Source organism: Populus trichocarpa, chromosome 7, assembly GCF_000002775.5.
Source record: "Populus trichocarpa isolate Nisqually-1 chromosome 7, P.trichocarpa_v4.1, whole genome shotgun sequence".
Taxonomy (NCBI): Eukaryota; Viridiplantae; Streptophyta; class Magnoliopsida; order Malpighiales; family Salicaceae; genus Populus; species Populus trichocarpa.
Genome location: NC_037291.2, coordinates 2354775 through 2381849, shown reverse-complemented (window position 1 = coordinate 2381849; position 27075 = coordinate 2354775). Strand labels below are relative to the sequence as shown.

Here is a 27075-nt window from a genome sequence, read left to right as displayed (position 1 = left end):
ATATTTTTTTTTTAATTTCCACACTTTTTACATCTTTTTAACCATTTTCCATCTAAGTTAGTTTAGTTCTACATAATTCATACAACAAAGGTAGAATTTTTTCTTAATTCTTGCCTTAAACCTATTATTCAATTTTTTCTTATATCAAGAATCGTGATTAAAACACAATACCTCAAATTAATACACTAAATTTTTACCTAAAAGTTCATCCACACAACTCATCAATCCATAAAAATGAATTCAAATTAAACATAAAACAAGATTGATTACTACTTAATCATAAGAAGAAAATCGAAGATAGAGAAAGCGAGGAAAATAAGTTTTCTCCTCCATTTCTTTCTCCCCTTTATACCCGCCGCCGCTATTCACTCTCCAAAGCTAAGATTTCTTGTCCAAACCCTTTATAATCCCCTTTTTAATCCATTGACTCTCTCTTTTCTGTGTTTAATTTGTTTTAATCTAGGTTAAAATCAAGTTGAAACACACAAAACTCTCATCCCCTTTTTCTATCACTTGGCCAGAAGCCATTCATGTATTTATATATGTAATTTTGGCCTAGTTGCAATTTTGCTCCAAGTTCTTTTTATTTTCACTTGATCCCCATTTCTTCTTTTATCTCTTTTATTTATCCAAATGCTTTTTTTTAATTTCACTTTTAGGTTCCTCTTTAGCTAATCAAAATATTACTTTTGATTCATTTTCTTCTTATTCTTATTATTCCTAATCTAACCCCTTTTTCGTTCAAGTCAAATATTTATATTCCTTTTTATCTCAGAATATATTTTATTTATTTATTTATTTATTTTATTTTCCACAAACTCAAAAATTCTAACCGGAGATTTACATTTCCCCTCCTTAAAGAAAACCCAATCCATGATTATTTTTTTGTCATGTACATTCTAGAAATAACTCAAGATACTTTCTCCTTCTCTTTTCAAGGTCTCTTTTTTGACTTGGGAACTCTCCCTTGATATCTTTACCATAGAGATATTTTTATTCTTAAGTTCATTTTCACTTTGATTTAGTATTCTCATCGGCTTCACTTCTAAGATTAAATCTTCTTTAATTTCCAAAGAAACCTAAGGTAACACTCGAGAATAATCTACTTTAACTTTGTGTAGCAGTGAAACTCTCAAGCAAACTGAAAGGCAAAACTAAAAAAAATATAATTAAAAAAAACTCGAGTAAACCCAGGTTAACTCAACTAACATGCAATACGGGATATGAGATTGAGATAACCCCACATAAAAAAAAACAGAAAAATTATAAAGTTTAAGACCAAACAATTCAAATTTGAAAGAAGAAATTGAAAGAAAAACAATTGTAAAAGATGAACCTAAAAAAATAAAGTTAAATCAGGCTAATCCTTGAAACGTGTGATCTAGGTCATGAGATAAAAATTACTTTATAGAAAGCAAATATAAAAAAATCATGAAGCAAAATTTCTAATCATCCAAAATTAAAAAAAACAAAACAAATAACAATCAAAATAAGAATGACCAAATATGGTATAAAAACTAAATAAAAGAAAACATTGAGGTACTAAATTGAAAAATAAAATAAATCAATAAAATGCTAAAAAATTAATGGAAATAATAATCAAAAGAATAAGAACAGAATTGGATATATAAATAAAATAAAATAAAATGTTGATGGATGAAATTGAAAACAAGATAAATAAAAAAAGATAAAAAATAAAAAATAAAAACAGAAACTAAAAAAAGGACAAAATAGACATCAACATAAAATAAAATAAAATATTAAAAAATAAAAACAAAAACAAAATAAATAATCAGAAAAATAATGATAAAATTTGTAATTGACACGGGGGAACTTAACCATCAAATCATCTTCATTAAAGCACCACTGACCTCAGCTTTTATACTCTATTCTCCGATTGGGAGTTGTGACTTGAAAAATCAAAAGGCACTGAACCCCACTCTCATTTTCTCCACTCGTGAATCATGGCCAATGACATTTCTCCATCATCAAGTCCATTATAGCTAAGTTAAAGAGTTGGTGGGTCCCCTGCCATTAAACACTGATTTGAAATTTTGACACCTTCATGCCTTAATATTCCACAAAGGAATTCCATTTCCCATCACTGATCACACCTCCATTGTTCATGGAGTACTATGTATTCCTTTCCAGTTTCCACAACTTGAAAAGGAAAGGAGCGTTAGACTGCCCGTTTTGTCTATTGTTACTTTTATATATACATTTTATGAAATTCATTAAACAACAAAGTCGTTGTAGTATAGTGGTAAGTATTCCCGCCTGTCACGCGGGTGACCCGGGTTCGATCCCCGGCAACGGCGTTCTTCTGTTTTCTTTTTTGTTTTTTGCAGAGAGAGAGATAGAAATGACATCCTTCTATTCTTGGCATGGGAAGGGACAAAAATATGGGACTCTATCAACGTGTATCCCATGCTGCTACTGGAAAGTGAGCAAATATCAACTGCAGCCCAATTGAAGTTGATTTTCCATGGCGTTCCAAGTTCATGAATTCCTAGGACTAGGACAGTTTCACATGTAACAACCATGGAAATCTTGTCTTCCGCTAGTAAATAATGAATGGTCCACAACCATTGGAATGCTTAGTTCACCACCAGGTACCAAAGTGCGATGTCAGGATGATACTTAAGGCTGGTCTTATAAGCTCTAAAAAAACGTGCATTGATTCATTGTATCTGGGATTTTTCTGGGAATGGTCACAAGGGACCTATGCTAGAAATCAAATTTTGCATTTTGCAACCAAAGAGAGGACGGCGAAATGAGAGTGGATTTCATCAAGGGATTCCCAATGTAATGCAAGAAATTTCTCTTATTATTAGGCGCCTCTGAGAGGCTACACAAAAATTTGAATCGGAGTTGATTATCACAAAACTTCAAGCAATACAAAATCAGCAATTTCATTTTCAGTATCAATTACTCATCTTGGTTTATTCCAGCAACAAAAATATTAGAAAGAACAACCAAACAAACCCGGACTAGAACCTCATATATGGTTGTAAGCCCGTTTGTTTGCTGGAAAGTAGTTTCTTTTTTAAAAGTGAATTCTGGAAAAGTGAATTATTTTCTGATGTTTGGTAGTGTAATGAAAAATAAGTTGGAAAATATTTTCCAGTGTTTGGTTATGTCATGGAAAATGAGCTGGAAAATAACTTATTAATGTTTTATTTTTTTCAAGTTTATTAAAATAATAAGGAACAAATCTCACAAAATAAAAAGTTGAATGAGAATGAAATTGAAAAAAAATATAATTTCATAAATTATCTAAAATAAAATAAATAATAATCAAAATAATAGAAATCAAATCTAAAAAATAAAAAAATTGAAAGATGATGAAATTAAAATAATAATAATTAACATTTCATAAATTATTTCAAATAAAATAAGTGACAATCAAAAGAATGGGAACCAAATTTGATAGATAAAAAATTTCAATTAAAAAATGATAAGGTAAAAGCAAATAATAATTATAAAAATAAGGACCAAAATTAATATAAAAATTAAATTTTAAGGGATGAAATTGAAAAACAAATATTCAAAACAAAATATATATAACAATTAAAAGTTTGATGATCAAATTTGATATAATTAACAAATAATATGATATTTCTAAATTTTTCATAACTTCCGGAAAGTGTTTTCCGCCCAAAATAAAAGGAAAACATTTTTCTGAAAACCAAGCTAAATTTTACCACTTTTCATCAAACAAACGCAGCCTGAGTATCCAGAGGAGGCCTGTTCGTAATAGCAGCCCAGCGTGCCCAGCTCAAGTTCAAGAAGCTAGAAATCAGTCCTTTTGGCAGACAACAAGAGGCAAACAGATTTGCATGCGATGGTGCTACAGGACATGAAGAAGCACACCAGCAGGAGAAAATACAATAAGAAGAGATACAGAAAACAAAACCACTTAAAGTTTGCTGAGCAGAAAGGAAACATAACATTACAGAGCCTACAACTGTATGCTTTGAGGGAACAGCAAACTTCAAGCTTTCAACAATGCAGATGCCTCAAATCTATGAATGCATTCTTCACCTAGACAGAACTACAAAAACCAGGAAGTCCTAAGAGGGTTTGCTAGGTTCTGAAAGATAATCTTTATTTGCAATTCTTGAACGACACTGAAGAGCTTTACACGCTGTCACAAAACATTCTTCTTGCATTTAGTGCAAATTGAATTCACTTTATAGACCACAATTCTTATCAATGAAAAACCTGACAATCAGCGAAAAGAATGACAAAGCAACTAATTGTCAAGTAACCCCAATTTCAAGGGGAAGTTCAACATGCTTGTTTCACAACCAATGAAAACTTAAGCACAGGGAGAAAATTAAGTTGTCCATATTGCTATTGATCTGAATCGCGACATTGGCACAACCTCAGTAACACAACATTGATGCAACAAGCACTCTTCGAAAACTGTAGAGGAGATCTAACTTTATACAAAAACAAGGCAACCGAGAAACAATTGTAATACAACATAAATTAGTTTTGCCTGTAAGCAATGTAATTAGCCAAAGCTATCAACGGAGCGGCCTTCTCTTGATTAAATCCAGCAAGCATGTCCTTGGCTTCGTTCAGCAACCTCTCAGCAAACTCCCGAGACTTCTCAATTCCCATTAACCTAGGATAAGTAACCTTATCCGCAACCAAATCCTTCCCTGCAGTTTTCCCCAATTCTTGTGAAGATTTGGTAACATCAAGAATATCATCCACTACTTGAAACAATAATCCAATACTTCTTGCATAGGTCCTCAATTTCTCAACTTCCTCATCGGTTCCTCCACCTAATATGGCCCCTAGAACAACAGCACCTTCCAACAACTTCGCAGTCTTATGTACATGAATAAATTCAAGCTGCTCCAACCCCACTTCGGACAACCCTTCAGAACAAATATCAACAACTTGCCCGGCGACAAGTCCTTCAGCACCAATAGCTTTCGCCAATTCACCAATTGCACGAACAATTCTAAGAGGCGAAACATGGATTGTAGACACTGCAATATGTTCAAATGCAAATGACAGTAAAGCATCCCCTGCCAAAACCGCAACATCCTCACCAAAAACAATATGATTGGTGGGTTTTCCACGGCGAAGATCATCGTTATCCATGCAAGGAAGATCATCATGCATTAATGACATAGTATGGATCATTTCTACGGCACAAGCAGCAGGCAAAGCCATGGATTCAGACCCACCAACAAGGTCACACGCAGCGAGACAAAGCACTGGCCTAACCCTCTTGCCACCAGCCAAAAGAGAGTATCGCATAGACTCATGGATTTTAGCCGGCTCTTTAAGAGAAACAGCTGCATCTAATGCTTTGTTAACAGAATTGGCTTTTTGTAGCATGTAAGACTTGAAATCAAAAGTGGGTTTTCGTTGATCTTCTTGAAGAGTCTCTTCTTTTGCGAGAACCGCACAAATTGAAGACATGGGTTTTCTCTGTTTTTGATGTACTGAAGGAATTTGAAGACTTTTAGAACCTGGAGATAAAAAATTTGAGATGGGTATGGATCTGGGTCCTGTATCTTTGTTGATGATTGATGTCTGAAACCATGAACCCAGATTCACAGAAGTCATTTTCTCTGTGTGTCTAAGAGGGAGAGAGAGACAGAGAAAGAGGGGTTGATCTTACTATGTAATTGTAATAAAAAGCTGAACTACAAGTGAAACACAGGTTAAGTTCTAAACAATAGCACTACAAAGGTTGGCCATGAGAGTTAACTTCAGCCAGAAATGGAAAAACATTCAAGTGTCCACGACCACAAGACCACGAATGAGAAAAGGAGCAATGATATTCCTAATAACAAGTACTGAGACGATAAAGGTATGCAGAGAGATAGGATTCTAGAGAGAGAGAGAGAGAGAGAGTGGAAATTTTGGACAGAGAGTGTGTGTAACTGTGATACATTTAATAAGTGTATGGAAGCGCGGTTTAATTTATATTTTTAAAAGATTTAAATTTTTTTATTAAAAATAATTTTTTTATATTTTTTATGTATTGATTTTTAAAATAATTTTTAAAAAATAAAAAATTTATTACTTTAATATATTTTAATATAAAAATACTTTAAAAAATAACCTTAAAAATTTCTATACCCGAAGCAAATTCCAAAAGAATTAAAGAAGTGACAAAGATAGGATTTTGGATTGACTTGGATGGGTCTTATAGGACGCTTTATCAGCATCTTTTCCTTAAGCATGTGTGAATTGTCGGAATTTGACTGGTGATTCTGTTTTTCCAAATAAAAGTAGGTTTTTTTCATCACGTTAAAATAATAAAATAATACAGCAAAAAAAATATTTAAATAAATAACACATGTTAAAAATTAGAATTGAAATCTGCGACTTGCAAGTTGTTGCCATCTGTGAAATAATTTCCAACAAACAGACAAGAAAGATAGAAAAACGAGGAAAAAATAAAAGAAATTTCAGAAACATAAAAACTTTAAAGATAACGACATTATTAATATTATTAAAAAAATCTTGATAAAAAAAATACAATTATATAAAAAAATCATCAATCATAATTAAAATAGATTACATGAGTCGCTTAAATACAAGTAAGCTCTGAAATCTTTAAATTGTTTGTGTAACTCACTTTATTTATTATTGGTGAATTTCTTGGTGTTATTGTTTAGTAAATTATTGTTTTTTTTTAATTTATTAGCTAAATTCTTTATATTTTTTAATTAGTTAATTTCATTCTTGAATATTTTTTAATTTTTTAATATATTATTTTGGTAAACATTTTAGACTAAATCATCAAAATTAGTTATTTGATTTACAGATAAAAATTTTTCATTTGTCTTTCGTCCCTATACCCAAATCAGACGAACAATTTGCACGTCGGTATTGCTGCGGGCCTCCACAAGAATATTTTGAAAATAAAATATAATCATGTGCAAATCACTTGATTCATTATGATTGTTTGGCTAGAAAATATTGTCAAAATGATAAATTAAAAACTTAATGCTTATTAAAAATATAGTTTCATTAAAAATATAATTATGTATTGAAAATTACCCTATTATATAAGAATAAATTGTGCCATTAACTTCTTTTATGAATAGTTTAAATTTTTAATCCTACTTTACTTTTATTACATTTTTTTATTAATATACTACATTATCTATTATCTTTTAGTATGTTTATAGAGTATCTTACTTTGACATAATTGGATTTTATTAAAATATTATTTTCAAATTAATTAAAAAACAAACGGTATATAAAAAATGAAGTTCTTAAAATTTTAATTACCATATTATATTTTTTAAAAATAATTATTATTTTATTGATGGATGATATTTGAAAAAAAAAATCTTTAACATGAAAAATAATGTAGTGTGACAATTTTTTAAAATCAATTAAATTTAGTGATAGGTAAGGGTAAAAAAGGGTGAAGCCTGACTATCCTCGTTAGAAAAAAGAAGATTTTTTTTTTTTAACTTTTAGCTATATTTTTAATATATAGATATAATACTGATATTAAATATCATTATTTATGAAAAATATAATTAGAGATATTTTGGTCAATCTAATATGGAATGAAATTTATACATTGTGGAGTGAAAATATTAGCACCTTTTTTTATAAAACAAAAAACAAAAAAATAGTTCTTGTTTTTTATATATAAAAAAAACAGAAATTGATATACTAAATAGGATGATTTTGATCACATCAATGCTTATTATTTACCTCCATGATTATATTATGATCTCCTTCATGTTTTCTAATGAAGGCGTGAAAATTAAAGGTTAAATTAGATTTTTTACAGGCTGTGATCTTAGGATGGTGGAGTGACTAGGCTTAACTTGATCAACAAGCTGATAGGATGATGAATTTTTTCGATTCCTGGAGTGAGTGGACTTGTCACTAGTCCAGTGAGTTTACAAGGTAACTTTAACGAGTTTTTTTTTTTTATAAAACAAGTCTTCCATTGAAACATGGGATTATCTGATACTTGGTCAGTAAATATAGAAGGAGAGAAGAATGTTGAGCATGCAAGTAATGGAGGAGCTGAGTGGTGTAGCAGGTGAGCAAGAGCGACAGTAGCAATGTGGTTCTAGGCCTTGCATGGTCTACTCTGCTTGGTGTTTGGATTCCTATTTTGAGGACTTAATTTTTTTGTATGGTCTTGTTGTTTATTCATATCTTCATGTGTTTATAGACCTCTATCACGTCAACTTACCTTCATGAAGAGTGAACTTGCAGATGCCTTATAGTGAGTGGAGTTACAAATGATTAAGGGTGTGTTCGGCTTGGAGGTGTGGTGGCTTTTTGTCAAAGATACAATGCTTTTTAAGCACAAATCACACATCTAAAAGCTATAAAAACATGCTTTTTACTCAAAAAAGCACAAGCTACCTCCCATTCAAACACCATCTTATTGGTTGTTGCACCATTGATGAAGAGATTGATGCTCGAAAGTAGTTGTGGTGCTTATTACACCATTGGCTAATGGGTTGGTAACATAGAGGTGCCATTTATAAAAAGTTATGTTTGGTATTGTGGTAGCTGATGTGGTTGTGGTTTGAAAAAAATTGTTTTATAAAAAGTACTTTAGGTTGAGGTTGATTTGGTATTTATGTATGTTTGGTTAAAACTATGGTTGGAATTGAGGTTGAACAAAAAGTAGTTTAATGTGTTTGGTTAATAATGCTTTTGAAATTGAGGTTATAAAATAATTTTAAAAAATATATATTAATATTGATGGTTTTTAATTTAAATATTGTAAATTTAACTATTGTTATTGCATCATGAAATAAATAATACTTTATATAAAATATTTTTCATTGTTCCATTAAACTATCTACAATTCCATCACGTATGAAATACATCCGACAAGGACTACAGTTTTTTTGGTTTCTTAAGCGCGCAACAACATTAGGTAAAATATAATCAGGAACTAAATTGGAATTGCGATCGAATTTTGCAAATGCTACATCATCAAATGATCTCTGTCTAATTTATGTAGTGTCATTAAATAATGTTAAACACTAGTTTTTCGAATAAAACACAATTAAAAAATAAAAAATAATTTTTATTTTTTATTTTACTGGATCAGACCCGGTTCAATGCATTTTGAGCTTTGGACTGAACAGTGTAGCATGCTAATTAATTCATTCATGAACAGTGTAGCGTGAACACTGTTCATGCTAATTAATTTCATCAACAGTGCGGAAGAAGCAACATTTTTTTGCTTCTCTTTTCCTGCGTTTGGAACGTGAAAAAACTGTAGGATCCATAAACAGTAAATTATGGTTTTTACTTTACCAAACAGGTTGCATCTGTGTTTTAGACAAAACACAGACGCAACCTCTTAAACAAACACCATGAACAATAAATTATGGTTTTATTTTACCAAACAGGTTGCATCTGTGTTTTAGACAAAACACAGACACAACCTTTTAAACAAACACTCTCAAGAGGTTGGACTCTTCTCTAAGATTGAGTCAATTGAGGTTAGGCTCGGGCTCAATGTTTGAGCCCATGGGTTTTGGGCCTTCAAGGGGGGTTTATTAATAAGTTTAAATGATTATTATTACTTTTGTAAATACTGATTTTATTTGATTGCATGCTTATATAATTAAAATGTGGTAGTTGTTATTACTTCTTTTAGGCAAATCAATGAATTTTTTATTTTTATTTTCTTGCAAGGGTAAACGACGCTTATGTTACCATGCTTCCTATATTTTAAATTTAAAAATAAAATTTCAACTCAATAAAACTTTTTTTTATCCTCAAATCTAAAAACAAAAACCTTAACTTTATGTAAATAATAGAATATGTGTGTCAAATTAAAAATTAAAGTATGAACTTTAAAAAATTTACATCAAATAAATATGTGTGTATTTCCAGTGTAATTTTATTTCTATTTCATGGCCAACTCTTTTTCTTCTATTTCACTTTTCTCTTTCTTTTACCTTCTTTTAAAACAATCTTTCTTTCTTTTCAACGAATTAGCTGCATGACTCTTGACCACGCTTTCATCTTATTATACTCTTAGTAACAATTAGACATATCACGCGCTATGCTACGGGTTTGTATTTTTTTCATAAAAAATAATGTATGGGTGTGATAAGCGTGTTTTAAATAAATAAGAGAAATTAATAACTCGGGTTATAACACTGACTGAATTTAATAAATTAATTTTATTTTAACTGAACGATAAAAGAATAGATAACGGTAACAAACAAATAATTTTCTTTAAAAAAAAGACCACCATACCTTAGAAAAAAAAGTCTTTTGAAGTATGAATTTGGATTAAAATTGACAAAAAATCGGCATGAGTCAACTTGAGATAGTGCAATAGACACATAACCTGAGTAATAAAAGGTGAGCGAATCCTAAGTAAACCTGCAAAACTCATAAAATAAGTCATGTGATTATGATAACTTGAGACAAAACAAATTGAAGAAAACCACAAAGGCAATTTTTTTTTAAAAAAAAAACTAATGTCGAACGATGAATTTAAAAAATAAACTAGAAGCATCATATATGAAAAACAACAAAGCACAATTTCCAGCAAATCAAACATTGAAAAATAAAACCAAAAAACAATTAATTGACGAAAGGATCTAAAACAAAAGATGATAATTAAAAGAATGATGATGAAAATCAAAATAAAAAATAAATTAGAGGGCAACTAATTTTTTTTATTGGAGAGTTAAATTAAAAAGAAAAATAACTCTAACAAAAAGAAAAAAAATCAAAAAAATAGGACTAAATCGAAAAAAATAACACACCATAAACTTGGATTGAAATGTAAAATTAAAAACCAATAAAACTTTTATAAATAGGCCAAGGAGAAAATCAAGTTCAGAAGAATAATGACCAAATTAAAAAAATCAATATATAACAAAATGAAATTGAAGGACTAAATTGAAAAGAAATAATATTTTTACAAAAAAACCAATGAAAAAAATTGGAAATCAAATGAGAAAAGACTAAAGAAGAAAAATAAAAAACAAAGAGGACCAACCTACAATTTAAGGGGGAGTTGAAGAAAATAAAGGGGGAAAAGATCCACCAGCAACAAACCGTCCAACCTCTGCTGACATGTCGCGACCGCTCTTTCAAAAACACGATAAAAATGTAGTTTTGACCACTATGAGGCACCACACGCACACCCCAAAATGTGTAGATGCCTCCCACGCACCAATAACTTTTTAAATTTTAATGTTATTTAATTTCTAACAAAAGACCACAATGCCCTCATTAAAATAATAATTAACAAAAAAATAACATGAAAAGAAAAGAAAAAACCCTTGACAGAAGGCTTCTTCAAGGGCATTTAAGTAATTTTATTATACATTCAAAAGTTAAAAACCAAAAATTCCCCTAAATATCAAACTTACATTATCTATCTCTAATGACATTTTAATATTTTTTTATTATTCATAAAAAAAGAAAAAGACTCTATCACCTTCATAAGTCAGGCCAAATGTTCATAAGTCAGGCCAAATGTTATTTGATTGAGGGATAAAATCATAATTTTATTATTGAAATCCATAATAAAATGAGTTAGGTGCTACAGTAAATAAAATCTTTCCACCATCTTGCCTTTTAGTTTTTTTTTTTTTTATTATTATTCCTCAATTAACCAATGCTAACAAAAAGTCAATGAAAGTGTGTTTAAATTAATCTTAATCTTAACAGTATTTTTATTTTTATTTATATTAATATCTTTTTTTTTCTTTTATGTTATTTAGAAAATCTATTTAAAATAACAATTATTTTTTAATTATACATTTAATGTTTTAGGAGGTTTTTCTAATTAATACATAATCTTTTATATAGATAAATTTTATTTTTAAAAATAAAAAAAAAATTAAATAATATTTCTAATATATATAGCACTGCATATTATTATTATTATTATTATTTAATTAATTTAATATATCTATTTTTATTATCATTTAATTAAATAAAAAAATTATTTTAATTAACAAATTAAACAAACACAACCGCATAAGCATAAACATCATGTTACATCTTGATTTATACTTATTTTTTAATTTTTATAGTTTTTATTTTTAGTGATCATTTATAAGTTTTTTATTTATTTATTAATATATATAATTCTTGATTTATTTAATTAAATATATGTATAAATTTTTTAATTTTCACTTATAATTTTTTTTAAATACAAAAATTTATTGAAAAAATCTATATAAAAACTTTTTGCTGAGAAAAAAAATATCTAACCCATGGTTAAACAAAAATCAAATATCTAGTAATAGCTAAAAGGCGAAAGTGCCAAACGGAAGGGAAGAAAAAAACCTAAAAAGCATATTTTCCAAATAGTGAATTTGTGGGAGACTGTAGGAGAAATTCTCAAAAGATTTACTCTCGCTTGCAAATTTATTAGACCAAAATCTAGCAATTGATTTACCATACAGTAAAACTGCATTAAACTTATAATGTTATGGTTCTAATACTCATCAAAAGTTTTCTACAGGTGCAATGCTAATGGTAGATAATTTTAGTACAATGTCATTTCACCATAATTCCTCCTAAATAATGAAAATTGCGAGGGAAGCTGCTACAAGGCCCTCGAAATATTCTCCATGTGTTAAAAAGAGCATCTTAATAGCAACGCAATCATCTCTATTATAACAGGGCTTTCACTTGTGGTACAGGTAAACAAAGCTGAAGATAAAGAAGCCAGCCATCTGCAATCAACAGGACCATATGCTTAGCACGCGCTTGCACATACACAAATGATAGAGATTCACAAAATAATAAAATTCCAGTTTTTTTTTTATAGAGAATACCATTGTAAAAGAAGCTCCATAGTAGGGAAAAGCAGCTGTTATAAATCTCTCATATTCATTGTGTCTGAAGGGCCGAACTGGAATCTGCAATCACAGTATAAATTGGCTTTTTACTCGGTGCCTTTCAACATTACAGGACATTCAACATTAAGACGACGAATTATGCACTGAGGGTATAATGACAACATACAATAATAGATGCAGGAATCTTCATAAAAAATAAAGGCAGCATGCATAAATTCATGCATTTTGTAACTAGAAGCAATACAATTTGCAATCAATTTCTTTGGGATTCATTATTGTTGCCCCATGAATGGATCTTTGGACAGGTCAGCATATAATAATATTTCTCAAAGTGCTTTTCCCCAGATGAACATAAATATGTCCCTCCAGCCAAAAATAAAGCCACTGAATTGATACAGTTGCACCACTTCTCCTATCTGATATGCCAGAATACTGTTGCCACCTGACCTAGCTATCCAAATTCCTTTTCATAAGAAGTCCCAAATATGTTTATCTTTGGTTATATTACCATCACCAAATTGCAACCAACATTCTCAACATCAATCATAACCAAAACAATCAATCCACTACAAAAATAAAGTAAACCAGGAAGTTGCTAATTTGATTAGGTAGAGGAGAGACCATACAAGTCCAAGAAGCTTACCTGTTTGGAGAGCAACAGGCTAGTATATCCAAGCCTGTTATACTCAACCTTAAACTGGAAAACCCCATAAACATCAGGCACCTTGAATGATGTATGATACAAGCCCTGAAAACCAGGTGCACAAATGATCAGAGACATTAGCACGAGCAGGGATGTAACTAGCAAGGAAATGAATATTGGATGATAGAAACGATGTACCTTCTTGTCATTTGATAGGGTTTTCAACACATAGGGGCTCATCATATAGAACTGGACCTGAACATCATCGGCCACATATGGCTCCCAGCTCTTTCCAGACCATTCATATATCTCAACAGAAAAATCCTGCACTCATATAGAAGTTCACGGTGATTGTCGATACTCTCTCTCGTATGTAGCTTCTCAGAAAAGAATTTCAAAGAACTAAACGAGCACACAGCTTGACAAGTTACCAGATCATCCTTGATCCTGTACATTGCAGGCTCGTCTGTTTCCCCAGCTTTATTGTGTCTAAGATTCACAGCCTGGTGGTCAAGAACGAGACTTGATATTACACAATAGATGAAAACGCAACGAAACACAATCAAGTGAAAGAAAGAAAGATCCTAAAAGTTGCCATTTTATCAACAATCTAAAGACTATTCTTTAGTATGTCTCAAAATGTTGCAATTTGATTACACATTAGCAAGATGTATAAAATAACTCAAGACAGCTGAAATAAAAGCCTAACCTTCAGATGACCTCTTTCATGGAAGACCCATTTGCTAAGTTCAGTCACAAATTGCTCATTACCAGATTTATCATATCTGCCAACACAAGGTCACAGATAACGTGACTTTCCTCCTCTAAAAATATATGAATTTCTGTTCACAAGCAAAACATATTGCCTAGCATATGGATGAAAATTAACAAAAGTATCCAACTAAAAATTTCAACCACCAAAATCAGGAGCAATGACATCCCCCTTCTCCCACTGTGAGCACAAAATCAGCCAGGTACTCTTTGATGAGCAAACAAACACAAACATCATGGCTTTGTGGGTCCTCCAAGAAAGTTATTCCTCTTCTTATTGTATCCATAAGCATATTGTGAATGGGAATCAACCGAGGAAAATAGAAGCTATGTGGGCCTGGAGCTCTAACATCAATCAATTGAGGCCTTGACATATATAGAAGTACACACGCACTGTGTGTTTGTGTGAAATAAAAATTGAAACTTGCAAATAAAGTTTGAGACATGTATGAATATAATGCTATCAACAATTCAACACAATCTCAGCCTATGTAAAGCCTTAATGATGTAAAGGAAGGTGATTTCCTTGTACTCTTCGAAATGAACTCGGCCATTAACCATTAGTTTTCCCATTCTCAGTCCACTGTACTCTATCCAGGTACACAGAAAAAATATGCATTTGCACAGCAAACAGTTAAAATGATGGATGAGACCATTCTATATTGCAATTCGTGAAACAGCAGGTTTAGAAAACCTCAGGTGCCCAAAGTAGATGTAAAATGAAAAGGAGTTCAATAAGAACTTCACTTACTTTTTTGGGCTCCCAGCTTTCTGTACGCTTGATCTGAAAAATCTGAATCATGAAATGAAGAGATTTTGTCAACAGATATAAACCAAATAATTGCTAGAGAAACACTAAAGTTGAAAAACCATCACATGATTGCATACCGGTTACTAAACATATCTAATGAGCCTGTAATCATAATCCGAGCATTGTTTCTAGCCTGCATTATGTAAAAAAAATTGGTGAGTAGAAATTTCACCTCAATTTTTTTTATTTTTCTCAAAACCCAGCTAAGAGCAGTGTTCAAAACACAGACATCCACTATGACATGCAATAGTCATATGTACACGTGCGATTGTATGCATTCAGAACCAACATAAGGAAGTATAATTAGAGACCAACAGAATGGTCAGCAAACAAAAAAACAATAAACCATAAAGTACAACACAACAAACAATTGTTATTCAGCTGTTGCGTGTGTGGTAAGAGAAAACGAGCGACAATTTGATGGAGGGAGCCAAGTTACCTGAATTACTGAAACTAATGAGATGGAAGATCCGGTTAATGATGGAGGACTTGACAATTTGGAACTTGGATTAGCTGAATAAGCAGAAGGAGATGCAGAAAGGACCTTCAATACCTATACATCATGCCACATGCCCCAGAAACACAGAAACCATTAGCATAAACCCTTAAAAAACTTTTTCATCTAGCTACATTAACAAAGAAATAAAGAAAACACATTTGACCTCACCAGGGTATTTGCTGCATTTAAAGAATGTGCAATCCCTTTAAAGAGCACAGGAGCCTGTTTAATCCAAAACCCATAAACATTCAAAACTCGAACCTTAAACTTCACAAGGAATTAACTGATCCATAATAGTAGTAAAAAAACTTAATATAAGGAACGAAACAATCAGACAAACCAACCTCAATCTTATTTTTTCCAAGCAGCACATCAGATTCAATAAAATCATCTGCAGCAATCAATGTATGATCACCCTCAGTCCCAGCGACTGCATAACTTTTATGATCAATAACCAGAGCCGATGGATCCTACAACATTACATAAACTCAATAAACAAATTAAACTAAATAAATAAAGTGACAAAAACAACCAATGAATCACAAATTCAACACTAACCTCATCAAAATCAACCCCGCATTCAGTAGCTACACTCTTAATCAAATCAGAAGCAGAACTATCGGCCGCAATAAGCAGATCATGACCCGAGTCAACAAAGTCAAGCACAGCAGCTAAATCCAATGCACCACCAAATCCTAACGATAACAAGAACAAACAAAACCCAATTGCCCAAATCACAAATCATTCCCAAAAAAGAAAAAAAAGTAAAAAGAACAAAACCCATTTTCTCAAATCAGAAACAGGACCATAAAAACCAAAACTTGACAAAGATAAACAACAATTTCTTTCAATTTAATAACTTACTTTCGATTGAAGGAGAGAAGAGAATCAAGCCATCATACAAGTACTGGCCATAACGTTGAAGGGCGAGTTTTGGGTCATCAGCAAGCTTGAAATCGAGATCAAAACCGCGAGATTTGAGAGAATTGAAGAAGATTGAGAGGGAAGATTTGAGTGACAAGTCGTCGAGGAGGACTAAGAGGCGACGATCTGAGGGCGAGTCAGGGGAGAAAGAGAGGGAGAGAACGGGAAGGAGGAGTGTGACTGATAGAATTGTTAATACCGAGAAATTGCTTCTCGCCATTTTTGTGGTTGTGGATGGGGTCTTTTGGCTGTCTCGGTGAGAGAGAGAGAGAGTGGCTGAGGGTTTACCCGGTGAGGAGGAGACGCTAAAAGGACTGATAAATGGATTTTGAGAGTTTGCAATGGGAGAGTCCACTTGGTTTTTTTCTGAAACGTTTCGAATGGAAATTAAATTTCTTCTTGTTTTTTAAACAAACTTTTTAACCATTTTTATTCTTTTTTTTTTAACCCGAGAGCCTATTAATTATTCTATGTGGTTTACTTTTTAAAAAAATGAGAATATATTTTTATAATTTTTTATGTATCATGAATTTTATTTTATTTTATTTATATTTATATTTATATTTATTTATTTATTAAAATTTTATTCATAAAATAATTAATAAGATGTCATTAATTATTATTTTTACCATAAAAATTTTTTAAATTAATTTTATGATAAAGGAGATTTTTAAATTTTTTAAATTTAAATTTTGAAACAACACTAAGAAGATTTATTAAATTCATTGTTGATATGATGGTTGCACAAATAAGATCATTTTGGTAGGGATATAATCTTAGTTTACATACAAATTAGTTTCGATAATATTTTTATTATTAAAAAAAATGCATGAAAAATAAAATTAAGGTAGTGTATGATAGTTTTATCCATCTTTTTAACTTTTTACCCCTTTATTCATGGCATCTAGCCAATTCAATCTAATTGAACAAATTGTAAAAGAAAACATATTTAAAACATTTTATAGTTTGAGCATATAAGCACTTTACATTCCATAGTTTCATTTAATTTACATTCTTGGTAAACATCATCTTAAAACAATGATGAAAATGCCAACATTTATTAATAACCCAAGTCCCAAAAATCTAAGGTAAAAACACCATTCTATCTTTTTTTATTTTCGGCAAAATGAATGACAAAAACCTTTCTTTTCAGAAGCTAATGAAAGCAAAGTCGATTTTTTTATTAAAATTTCCCAATAACCAAACAAAAGGAAATCTCCTCAAAAACCTAAAACAACTTTTCTTTTTCATGCTCATCAAATATATCAAAACACTCAAATTTTCAATCATTTTCTCAATTCTTACCTTTCTCTCCTCCCTCATCTTCTCTAAACTCTTTATCTCCCCCATCCTAATCTCGTCACCACAACCACTTTTTTTTTTCAAATCTTCACAAGCCCAATTCATGCGATTCTCTCAAGCTTTAGGGCTTTAATGTTTAGACACTTCAAAGACTTGGTTTTAATGTTATATGAGGTTGAAAATGGATGCTATGATTGAGAATTTAAGCGCTAAGAATATAGATTTTATGATGGATTTTTATCATTTGTTAAGGAATGAGCTTGGATTTCAACATTCAAGGGTTTCAAGGCTTTTGGTTCCTCTGTTTTGGTGTGATAGAGAAGGTTTAAGTATCTGTATTTGGTTTTAGATTTAATGCTTCAAGAGAAATGTAAGATTTTTTTTATCAAAATTAATGATAGAAAACAATCTTTGATTTGAAAAGCTTTTAAAAAAAAACAAGACTAATGAGTTTGTTTAGATCATTTTTTTATGTCTTTTTGGTTATTTCTAGATAAAAATACTAATTTTATTGTTTTATGGTTTTTGAATGATTTTCTAATAAGATTTAGCTCTTTCTTTTGTTTTGTGAGTTGTTTTTCAATATGGTCAAGGGTTAGGATTTGAGCAATATGGTATGGGATATATTGATATTTTTCATATAGATTTCACTACTTTGTTATGAATTTGAATTTGTCTTGGCTAGAAAGGTGTATATGTAAATGCTTGTTGATGTTGAGATAAAAAAAAAAAAAGAGTTAAATCATATTAAGCCTCCAATAGTATGCTTATTTTTTTTCTTTTTAACACCATTCTTTTAGAAATTAAACTTTACATACTAAAGTTTATATATTCATAACACTTCACATCCTCTTGCTTGTACACCAAAAAATGTTGAATTATTTATAAGATTGTTCTTATATTCAATTCAATGACTAAAGAGTCTATGTTGTGTTAAAATAATAAAAATACCATTGTCATTTTTTTGAAAAAAAAATTAGTCATTTTTCAATACCCTCATAATATAAATATCATCATTTGTATGTTTTTAACAAAATATCAAATTTATATAAACATCAAAATTTTCATTTTGTTTACATGGTTTTCTCAACAATTCTTCACCATTTATATAGCAAACACAAACTTATAAATAATGGTATTTTTCAAGCAAACTAACTCATAAAATTTCAATAAACACACTACCATAAATCCAGCAAAACACTGCCTAAAATTCAAGCAAACGCTGACAACATTTTCAGCAAAAACACATCTTAATTTCCAGCAAGCACCTTCTAATTTCCAGTAAAATCAATCTCTAAAAATTTAGCAAACATAGCCAATATTCTCAATAAAAACACTGTTCAAAACTTAAGTAAACATAACTAACATTTTCAGCAAAAACACATACCAATTTCCATCTTATGTGCAACCAATAACAACCCGAAACTCATTGTCAACAACCCAAATTTTACAGCACATTTATTGCCAACAACAAGAACACACATTATCAACATGTCATTATATTCATCAAATGCTAATAGCATACAAACTTGCAACAACTTAGATGGACTAAAGTTCAAGAATAAAAAGTATATAAAACATGTGAAAAAACAACAATTAGGATATCGAAAATAAGCTACTCTCTAGATGTGATGACAAGTCACGCGACAATACATTCATTGATTCGTGCAAACATATTAATAATATTGAATTAACAATAAAAGAATGAGGAGATGTTAATGATATTGCTTGAATACTATATGAAATGAAGAAAATAAAAAATGAATCATGTAGAGTTTGGATCAAGATTCATAATATAGAGGCAAGCTTTGCAAGTATAAAGTTGTTGCTAAAATCTAATTTAATGTGTAATGTTAATGTTTCTAACTATGATATTCTTCAACATGAACAGATGAAAATGAAATACATGTATAAACTATTAAATAAAATTCATGAAACATCAATATCACATATATCAAAAGCATACACATTAAATAAAGTAAAACTTATAATTTAAACATGTCATAACCACAACAATGATCCACAATATTTAAGTTCTTATTAGGTTCAAATAGTTAAAACAAAATTCATATATTAGTTATTATACATCCTTTAATCAATACATCTAGTTTGGGCTTAGATCTTGAGAGAGAAAATGTAACATCCTCAATTATATAAACTCAAATTATATGACATATATTCATAGTTACTAATTTATATATATATATATATATATATATATATATATATATATATATATATATATATATATATTACTGAAATTTCGGTAGAAATTAACCATGACTAATTAGGTTAAATAATGGAATTCTTGTCTTTAAATCAACCATGTTTTAAACATAAATTAAGAAATTAGGATTTTGTGAATAATAACTCGTGAGCTTTAATTATGGGTTTTTTTATGGTTTCTAATAAAACATGACTAATTAGGTTAAACAATGGCTAAAACGTATATGGGGTTCTGAATATTATTGATGTTCAAGCAAAAAATAACTTTTTAGGTTTTTTCAAGCTTTAAGATTAACTTTTAAACAATTATAAATATTTCAATTTTTGGTTAAATTGAGTCAAAACAACCTATAATGTAATCAATTAACAATATTTAACAAAAACAAAATGCATTAGCAGCACATTTCAATATGTCAATTCAAAAAAATAACATGCATGTAACAAAACACGTTGAGTTCTAAATAAGAAAAGAGTGAGACTCTAATAGATCATGGTACAAATAGTGTCTGAATAAATAACAAACATAGCTATAAGGGAGAAATTGATTAAAAACATAGATCTTGATTTCAATTTAGGGTTGTTTATAAATAGAATATTGTTTAAAGAGAGAGAAAACTAATTCTAGATGAGAGGGAATATGAGATATGTTATTTGTGCGAGCTTTTGATATATTATATATGAAATTGATTGAGAAATTTTGTCTAATTTGAAAGATTTTGTTAACTAGTGATGTAAAATGTAATTTAAAAAAAAAACAAAGGCAAATAAAGAAAAAACTATAGAAGGCTTAGTGTAATTAATCGTAAAAATACAAAAATAGTAGTTGGATGATGATGATGATGAAAAAGAGAGCGAAGAAGATGATAAATATTTTATTTTTAAAGGCATTTTGGCAATGATAAAATCATAATGGCAAATTTACAATATTTCACACATTTATTTGACCTAGTAATCGGATTAATTATTTAGTATGTAATATGAAATTAATTATATAAATAATAGGATATCAATTTTAATAAATAAAAATATGATATGTTGAAATAAATGATGTTTTTAGTAATTTTATCATTTATAAATAATATATTCTATCTATATATTCATTTGCGATTTATTCTGCTTGAGTTGATTTAATGAAACGCGATAGATGTAGATAAGAACTTGTTTGACATTGGTTTTTGTGTGGTTATACTATAAAAAAAATTGGATTTAGAAAAAAAAAAGAAGTATTAAATAGTTTAATAGATGAGCTATTAAAAAAAATTGGATTAAAAAATGATTGATTACATGAGCTATTAAATAAAAATTTATTCAAAAAATATCATTGTAGTAAAATGGCATGAAAAATATGTGTAGAATCTCAAACAAAAGATGACATTTTGTTCATTGACGTAAAACAAATATAGCAACATTACGAATTTATGGATGTTTTTTTAAGAATTAAAAGTTTTAAGTAGAAAACAAATTGATGAACGTCTCTAACAAATTGACCTCTAAATAAAGAAAATCAATGATTAAAATTATCGAAAATATTTAAGTAATTTTGGTAGCATTTTGTTCTTGTTTAACAACACTTTCACCACATTGTGCTTTTGATGAGTGTGATTGAGGTGAAAACGTCTCTAACAACAAGGACAAATTGGATTTAAATTTGATGAAATTGTGTCACTGAGGTTGATTTGTCGACTTGACATAAAAAAACATAAACTTGGAGGGTTTTTTTTCCTAATATTCCAGACACTGAAAATGAAATAAAATTTGGAGAAATTCTTCCAACCTGCTAAAATTTTTTTTGAACCACAAATGAATTTTCTTTTTAGTTTCAAAATAATTCCAATGTATTTAAGTGAGCTATAACCCAGCCCCTATAATTTGTCAAAATTAATTAATTAATATTTGTAGTTTTAAAAATAATTAAATACTTTATCCACTAATATTGACCATTTACAATTTAGTGGTTTTTTATTAGAAAAAAATACCTTCTATCCTAGCTAAAATTTCCATTACACATGTTTTTCTTTTCATTCTTCTATTTTTCATAATAAATAAATAAATTAGTTAAGAATAGCTTATAACTAGATTATAAACGTAAAATATATAAATTAAGGGTTAGTTTAACCTAGTGATTAAGACAAACATATCATAATACATTGTCTGGTAGGAATGTATAATTTACTGTTCAAGTAGTGGACCCTACCAATAATTAAGGTCTGACCTTAGTTATTACTATGAGATAGATAGGGGTGTTTGAAACTGAGTTTTAATCTACTTTTCTTTAAATTCTAGTTTTTTTTTAATAATTTTTTTAGTATTTTTAAATATATATTAATATTAAAATAGAATTTAAAAAATAAAAAATAATATTATTATTTTAATATTTCAATAATGTTCTCAAACATGCTCTGCCTATTGGCTTGCTTTTAACATGCTTTCCCATAAAGAACCCACGTTTCAATGACAGAGAGGGAGAGAGTTGGCTTCTAACTAACCTTTGAAAATACACAGACCAAAATACCCTCACCATCTACAATTCTCATCAGATGTTTTTGCTAAAGCTAGTCGTCTCCATCAAGCGTGCTTCGTGCTCCTCTCCGAATTTGACCTTAATGTTGTATCGGTGTATTTATGACGTATTAATAATAGGATACACTATAAGCTATTTTGAAATTATAAAATTATTATGTTTTTTTTTTGTTAGTTGTTTTATTACCCAAAACACTTTTAACAATAATTTTAATCAAATTTACTTTTTTAATTAACAACTATTTTAAAAATAGTTCTAACCAAACACTATAAAATCAAATTAGTAATAATTAAAAATAATTTTTTTAAAATTTATTTTTTAAAACTACATATATAAAAGCTATCATAATATCAATCAGAATATAAATATAGATTTTTAAAACCAATATTTATCCATCTATTTCCATCCAAATAAGGGATGATCCAAAAAATTAGGAGCACTGAGGCTTAGGAAAGGTCCAATACTTTTGATTTATGAGGATGAAGGAATTTACACTTGAGCTTTCAAATTCCTAGGTTTTGAGCATTGAATCTTTAATATATCTACTGTTAATAAATTCTTAGAAAAATAAAAAAAAGGTTAGAAGGCAAAAATTATGTAATACTTCAACAAAACTAATTTGAATTTGTGGGATTTTGAACACAATTATAAACAATTTTGTACAATCATTAAATAAAAAAAAGCCAACATTTTTTTTTCTGTACAAAAACAAAAGATAGTCAAAAAGATTATAAATACAAAAATATTCCATGGCAGCGTAGCAAATAAGCAATCGACTCCATATCTCCTTCACTTATCCACATATGACTTGTGTCTACACTACAGTGGGCCGCAGGCTCTGGTTTTGGAAAAATTACAAGCCAGCTCCCAACTATGCATATAATTTTCAATTAAGTCTTTCAACTTCAATATTAAACAATATTATTCTAATACTATCATATTTTAATTCACATTATCCCCTTTTCAAAAAAAAAATTAACAAGATTTATTTTCTTATGTAAGTTGTTATGCATTCGTGCTTACAAATGACACCTCCAAAACTTATAAAATTACGTACATATTTTTTTAGAGAGCGTTTGGAAACGCGGGTCAATTTGTGTTTTTAAAAAATTCAAAATTTATTTTTTTGTGAAAAATTAATTTTTTATATGTTTTGAATCGTTTTGTTGCGCTGATTTCAAAAATAATTTTTAAAAGGTGAAAAAACATCATTTTAATGCATTTCAACATGAAAAACAACCACAACCACACTCCCAAATAAGCTTATGCTTACAAAATTATTTTTGTAAAATACACTTACCATCATCATTTGATTTGGGAACAAAATAATGCTTTAATCTCTTTATATTATACTATCTTGGCTTCCAACTTAAGAGAGATGGTGACAATTATTTTCTTAAATATATCAATATGGTTTGAATGACTCACAAAAGATACTAGGTTAAAAATTTAATTTTTATATACAAAATACCATGAGAAATGTGATATTTAAAACCAAATAAATATTTGCATGTGAAAAAATGCATACAAATCTCTAATTTTATTAATGATTTTGATGGGTGAAGCAAATTGAGGGTTGAATTGCATAAATTCGAAAAAAGAACTTAGTCGAAATACTTTATAGAGTTAGAGGACTTTGGGCAAGTTTGTGCTTTTCTTCGTGCGTTTGCAACAGAATATTAGGAGAACGAACCAAAGGGCCAGCCAGAGGGGGTGGGTCCCGCCTTCATTACTCGTAAATAATTTGCATAGCCAAATCTGTGTGCACTGTGCAACAGAGAAATTCCCCTTTCCCCTCGTTTTATAAAAAGGCTTGCTCGTAAATCAATCAAAAAAACTTACTCCTCTTTTTCTCTCTGTGGATTTTCCTCGAACAGATAAGGTGCCTTTTAAGATCCATGTCTCTCTCTCTCATTTTAGATTTTGGTTTCTCGCTTTCATCGATTTAGGCATTTTGATTTCTGGGTTTTGAGCTGGTATTTTGTTCTTGTTATCATTCAGATTTTTTTGTGTGTGGTTTCACGTTTTAAAGTTTGGATCTTTTTTGGGCTTTTAGTTATTGCGGTGGAACCCTTTATTTTCGTTTCATTCCTGGATGATTTTTCACTCGAATATAAAAGATTGCGATCTAGTTTTAAAAAATTTGTTCTTTTAACTTGAAAGCAATGGATATCCAATTTTTCAATTAGTGAATGACTCTAGAGAATCACGTCTTCTTGATGTTTTTGGAGGGTCCTTTTGTGGTTAGAGCAAATCCTTAGTGTATTTAACTGGGTATTTGTCTTCTTTCTTCTTTCCTGATTGATTGGTTAGTAGTTTTGTGTGCGATTTTGATTTCTGTTGTTACGGTGAGTAGATTATGTTGATACACGTGATCTTTGTGAAAATCTAAAGGGATTTGATGGCTGATTAGTGCTGTTCTTTTTCTATGACAGGAGCTATGATTCGGCTATTTAAAGTGAAGGAAAAGCAGAGAGAACTTGCTGAAAATGCTAATGGTGGCGTGCCGATCAAGAAGCAAAGTGCTGGAGAATTGCGTCTTCATAAAGGTTTGCCCCTTGTAGTTAGTAATTGCACGGTTTTATTTTGTTCTGTTTTAATTACTCTCGTTTAAGTTTTTGACGATGAATACGTGCCTTATTGTAGTGTTTACATGTTAGTTCTTAAAAATGTTTCTCAACCCAAGTTAGCAATCTCATAATATTTTTTTGTAACTTTGATGTACAAGGAGAGGAAGATTAATTAGTTGGATGATTTCTCTTGGATGAAAAGATTTTTGTTTCTCTTCTTGGGCTAAGAAAGAGGTGTGTGTTGAGTTGAAAGTTGCAAGTTCTGTTGTAATGTTTCAAGCAACTCATTGGCTCAAAGAAACCCGCACACATAGCATATTATTTGATCTTGCGTTCAATCTTCTTGCACCTCCCACTGGACCCTTTTACTTGATGTGATATCAAGTAACTGGGATAGATCAACAACAGATTTCTGCAGATCAAACTATACATGAATTTGTTTTAGTAACAAACTTGATCCTGAACCAGTTTATAAAACAAACTTTTCTTATTTAAGTTGGTTCTAGTTGTCCGCTTCAAGGAACACTATATAAAATAGATAATCTTGGAAGTTGAGATCATTTCTTATGTGGTGTTATCTTATTGACATTCTCACTCATTTCCTACATTACATCGCATGTTGCAGATATTTCTGAGCTGAACTTACCTAAATCATGCACCATGACGTTCCCCAATGGCAAGGATGACCTTATGAGCTTTGAGGTTTCTATCCGGCCAGATGAAGGATATTATTTGTAATGAACTTTCTCTAAAGTTTAGTCTCTGTATTTCATTAGTTTCTTTGTTATATGATCTGAAAAACTGTATCATTTCTTTTCTAGAAATGATTATTTTACTTAATACTCTCATTCGTGTTTGAAGAGGTGGAACGTTTTTGTTCTCTTTCCAAGTTTCCCCAATCTACCCACACGAAGCACCAAAAGTTAAATGCAAAACCAAGGTATTTTATTAAGACATTGCTTTTCTAAATTAAGTAATGTTTTAATGGATTAAGATGGTCTTTATACATTGTTTGTTCAACTTGCAGGTCTACCATCCAAACATCGACTTGGAAGGAAATGTCTGTCTCAATATCTTGCGAGAAGATTGGAAACCTGTCCTCAATATAAACACCATCATTTATGGATTATATCATCTCTTCACGGTATTATTTTGTGTGTTCAACTATCAAGTTCATCCCTGTGATTTTGTTGGCATTCGGTATCTCTGACCTCTTTACATCTATTCAGTTTACTTCATTTAATATTGTGCTTTCAGGAACCAAATTACGAGGATCCCCTTAATCATGATGCTGCAGCAGTGTTGAGGGACAACCCAAAGATGTTTGAATCTAATGTGAGAAGGGCTATGACTGGCGGGTATGTGGGGCAATCCTTCTTTCCACGGTGTATTTAGGTTCTATGTGGTGGTACATAGTGCCAATTCAAATGTGTTATCAATGCTTGAATGCCCGTGGTTGTAAAATTTATTTTCAAATTACGTTGTCATCCTTTTTGATTCTCTGGGTGGAGCTGGGGGCCTTAGTTCCTAGGATTACCATGCAACTGAAAACACAAACATAATCTGTATGCTATTGTAACTCTTGGATGCAATTTGTATGTCGACTTGTTATATTATTTATTTCAATGTGGAGTGAGGTTAGACAAGAATTTGCGCATGGCTTAGGGAATTAACGTTCTGTCTCGGTCTCCATGCGCGCGCTCAAGCGTGAATTATCGGACCTCTCATTGTATTATTTCACTGTCATATCTGGTTATGGAAATACTTCTCGTCCGTTCATATCTGGTAATCTTTGTAAAATCCAATCGAAGGTGGCTTCCTTGGATTATTTAAGGAGATGTTTGGACTTGCTTTACCTGTCGTTGATGCAGTCTTAAATGCACTTGCGTGGGTTTGGAGGACCACATATTTGCACTTTGCTGGAAGCTCAGGTCAATCTCATTGGCTCCTTTGGAATCATTATGTAACCATCAACTTCGGGTTCCTGCACACC

General features: G+C 30.3%; 3 protein-coding genes and 1 non-coding gene across 5 annotated transcripts; 2 read left to right on the top strand and 2 right to left on the bottom strand.

The window, feature by feature from the left end:
- The first annotated feature begins 2246 nt into the window (after positions 1–2246).
- On the top strand, positions 2247–2318 carry TRNAD-GUC (transfer RNA aspartic acid (anticodon GUC)). Its single transcript has one exon. It is a non-coding gene; the product is annotated as a tRNA-Asp (tRNA).
- A 2012-nt stretch (positions 2319–4330) lies between these two features.
- LOC7478007 (geranylgeranyl pyrophosphate synthase, chloroplastic) lies at positions 4331–5913 on the bottom strand. The gene has a single exon (XM_002310749.4). It carries the CDS (start codon positions 5590–5592, stop codon positions 4495–4497), a length of 1098 nt encoding a protein of 365 aa, XP_002310785.1. The 5' UTR covers positions 5593–5913; the 3' UTR covers positions 4331–4494.
- Positions 5914–12348: 6435 nt separating this feature from the next.
- LOC7478008 (dolichyl-diphosphooligosaccharide--protein glycosyltransferase 48 kDa subunit) lies at positions 12349–16799 on the bottom strand. The gene is made up of 13 exons (XM_002310750.4): positions 16404–16799; positions 16098–16234; positions 15884–16009; positions 15708–15761; positions 15480–15593; positions 15118–15173; positions 14981–15022; positions 14168–14243; positions 13890–13961; positions 13657–13782; positions 13459–13563; positions 12792–12875; positions 12349–12689 (listed from the first exon to the last, which is right to left on the bottom strand). Exons 1-13 carry the CDS (start codon positions 16681–16683, stop codon positions 12642–12644), a joined length of 1320 nt encoding a protein of 439 aa, XP_002310786.2. The 5' UTR covers positions 16684–16799; the 3' UTR covers positions 12349–12641.
- Positions 16800–24225: 7426 nt separating this feature from the next.
- LOC7478009 (NEDD8-conjugating enzyme Ubc12) lies at positions 24226–26731 on the top strand. Of its 2 annotated transcripts, none has more exons than XM_002310164.4 (6): positions 24226–24394; positions 24948–25061; positions 25708–25816; positions 25944–26022; positions 26110–26226; positions 26340–26731. In XM_002310164.4, the coding sequence occupies exons 2-6, from the start codon at positions 24953–24955 to the stop codon at positions 26475–26477; spliced, it is 552 nt and encodes a 183-aa protein (XP_002310200.1). In that variant the 5' UTR covers positions 24226–24394; positions 24948–24952; the 3' UTR covers positions 26478–26731. The 2 variants fall into 2 exon arrangements, with proteins under 2 accessions (XP_002310200.1, XP_052310633.1); XM_052454673.1 differs by having other exon boundaries at positions 24234–24860.
- Positions 26732–27075: the final 344 nt, after the last annotated feature.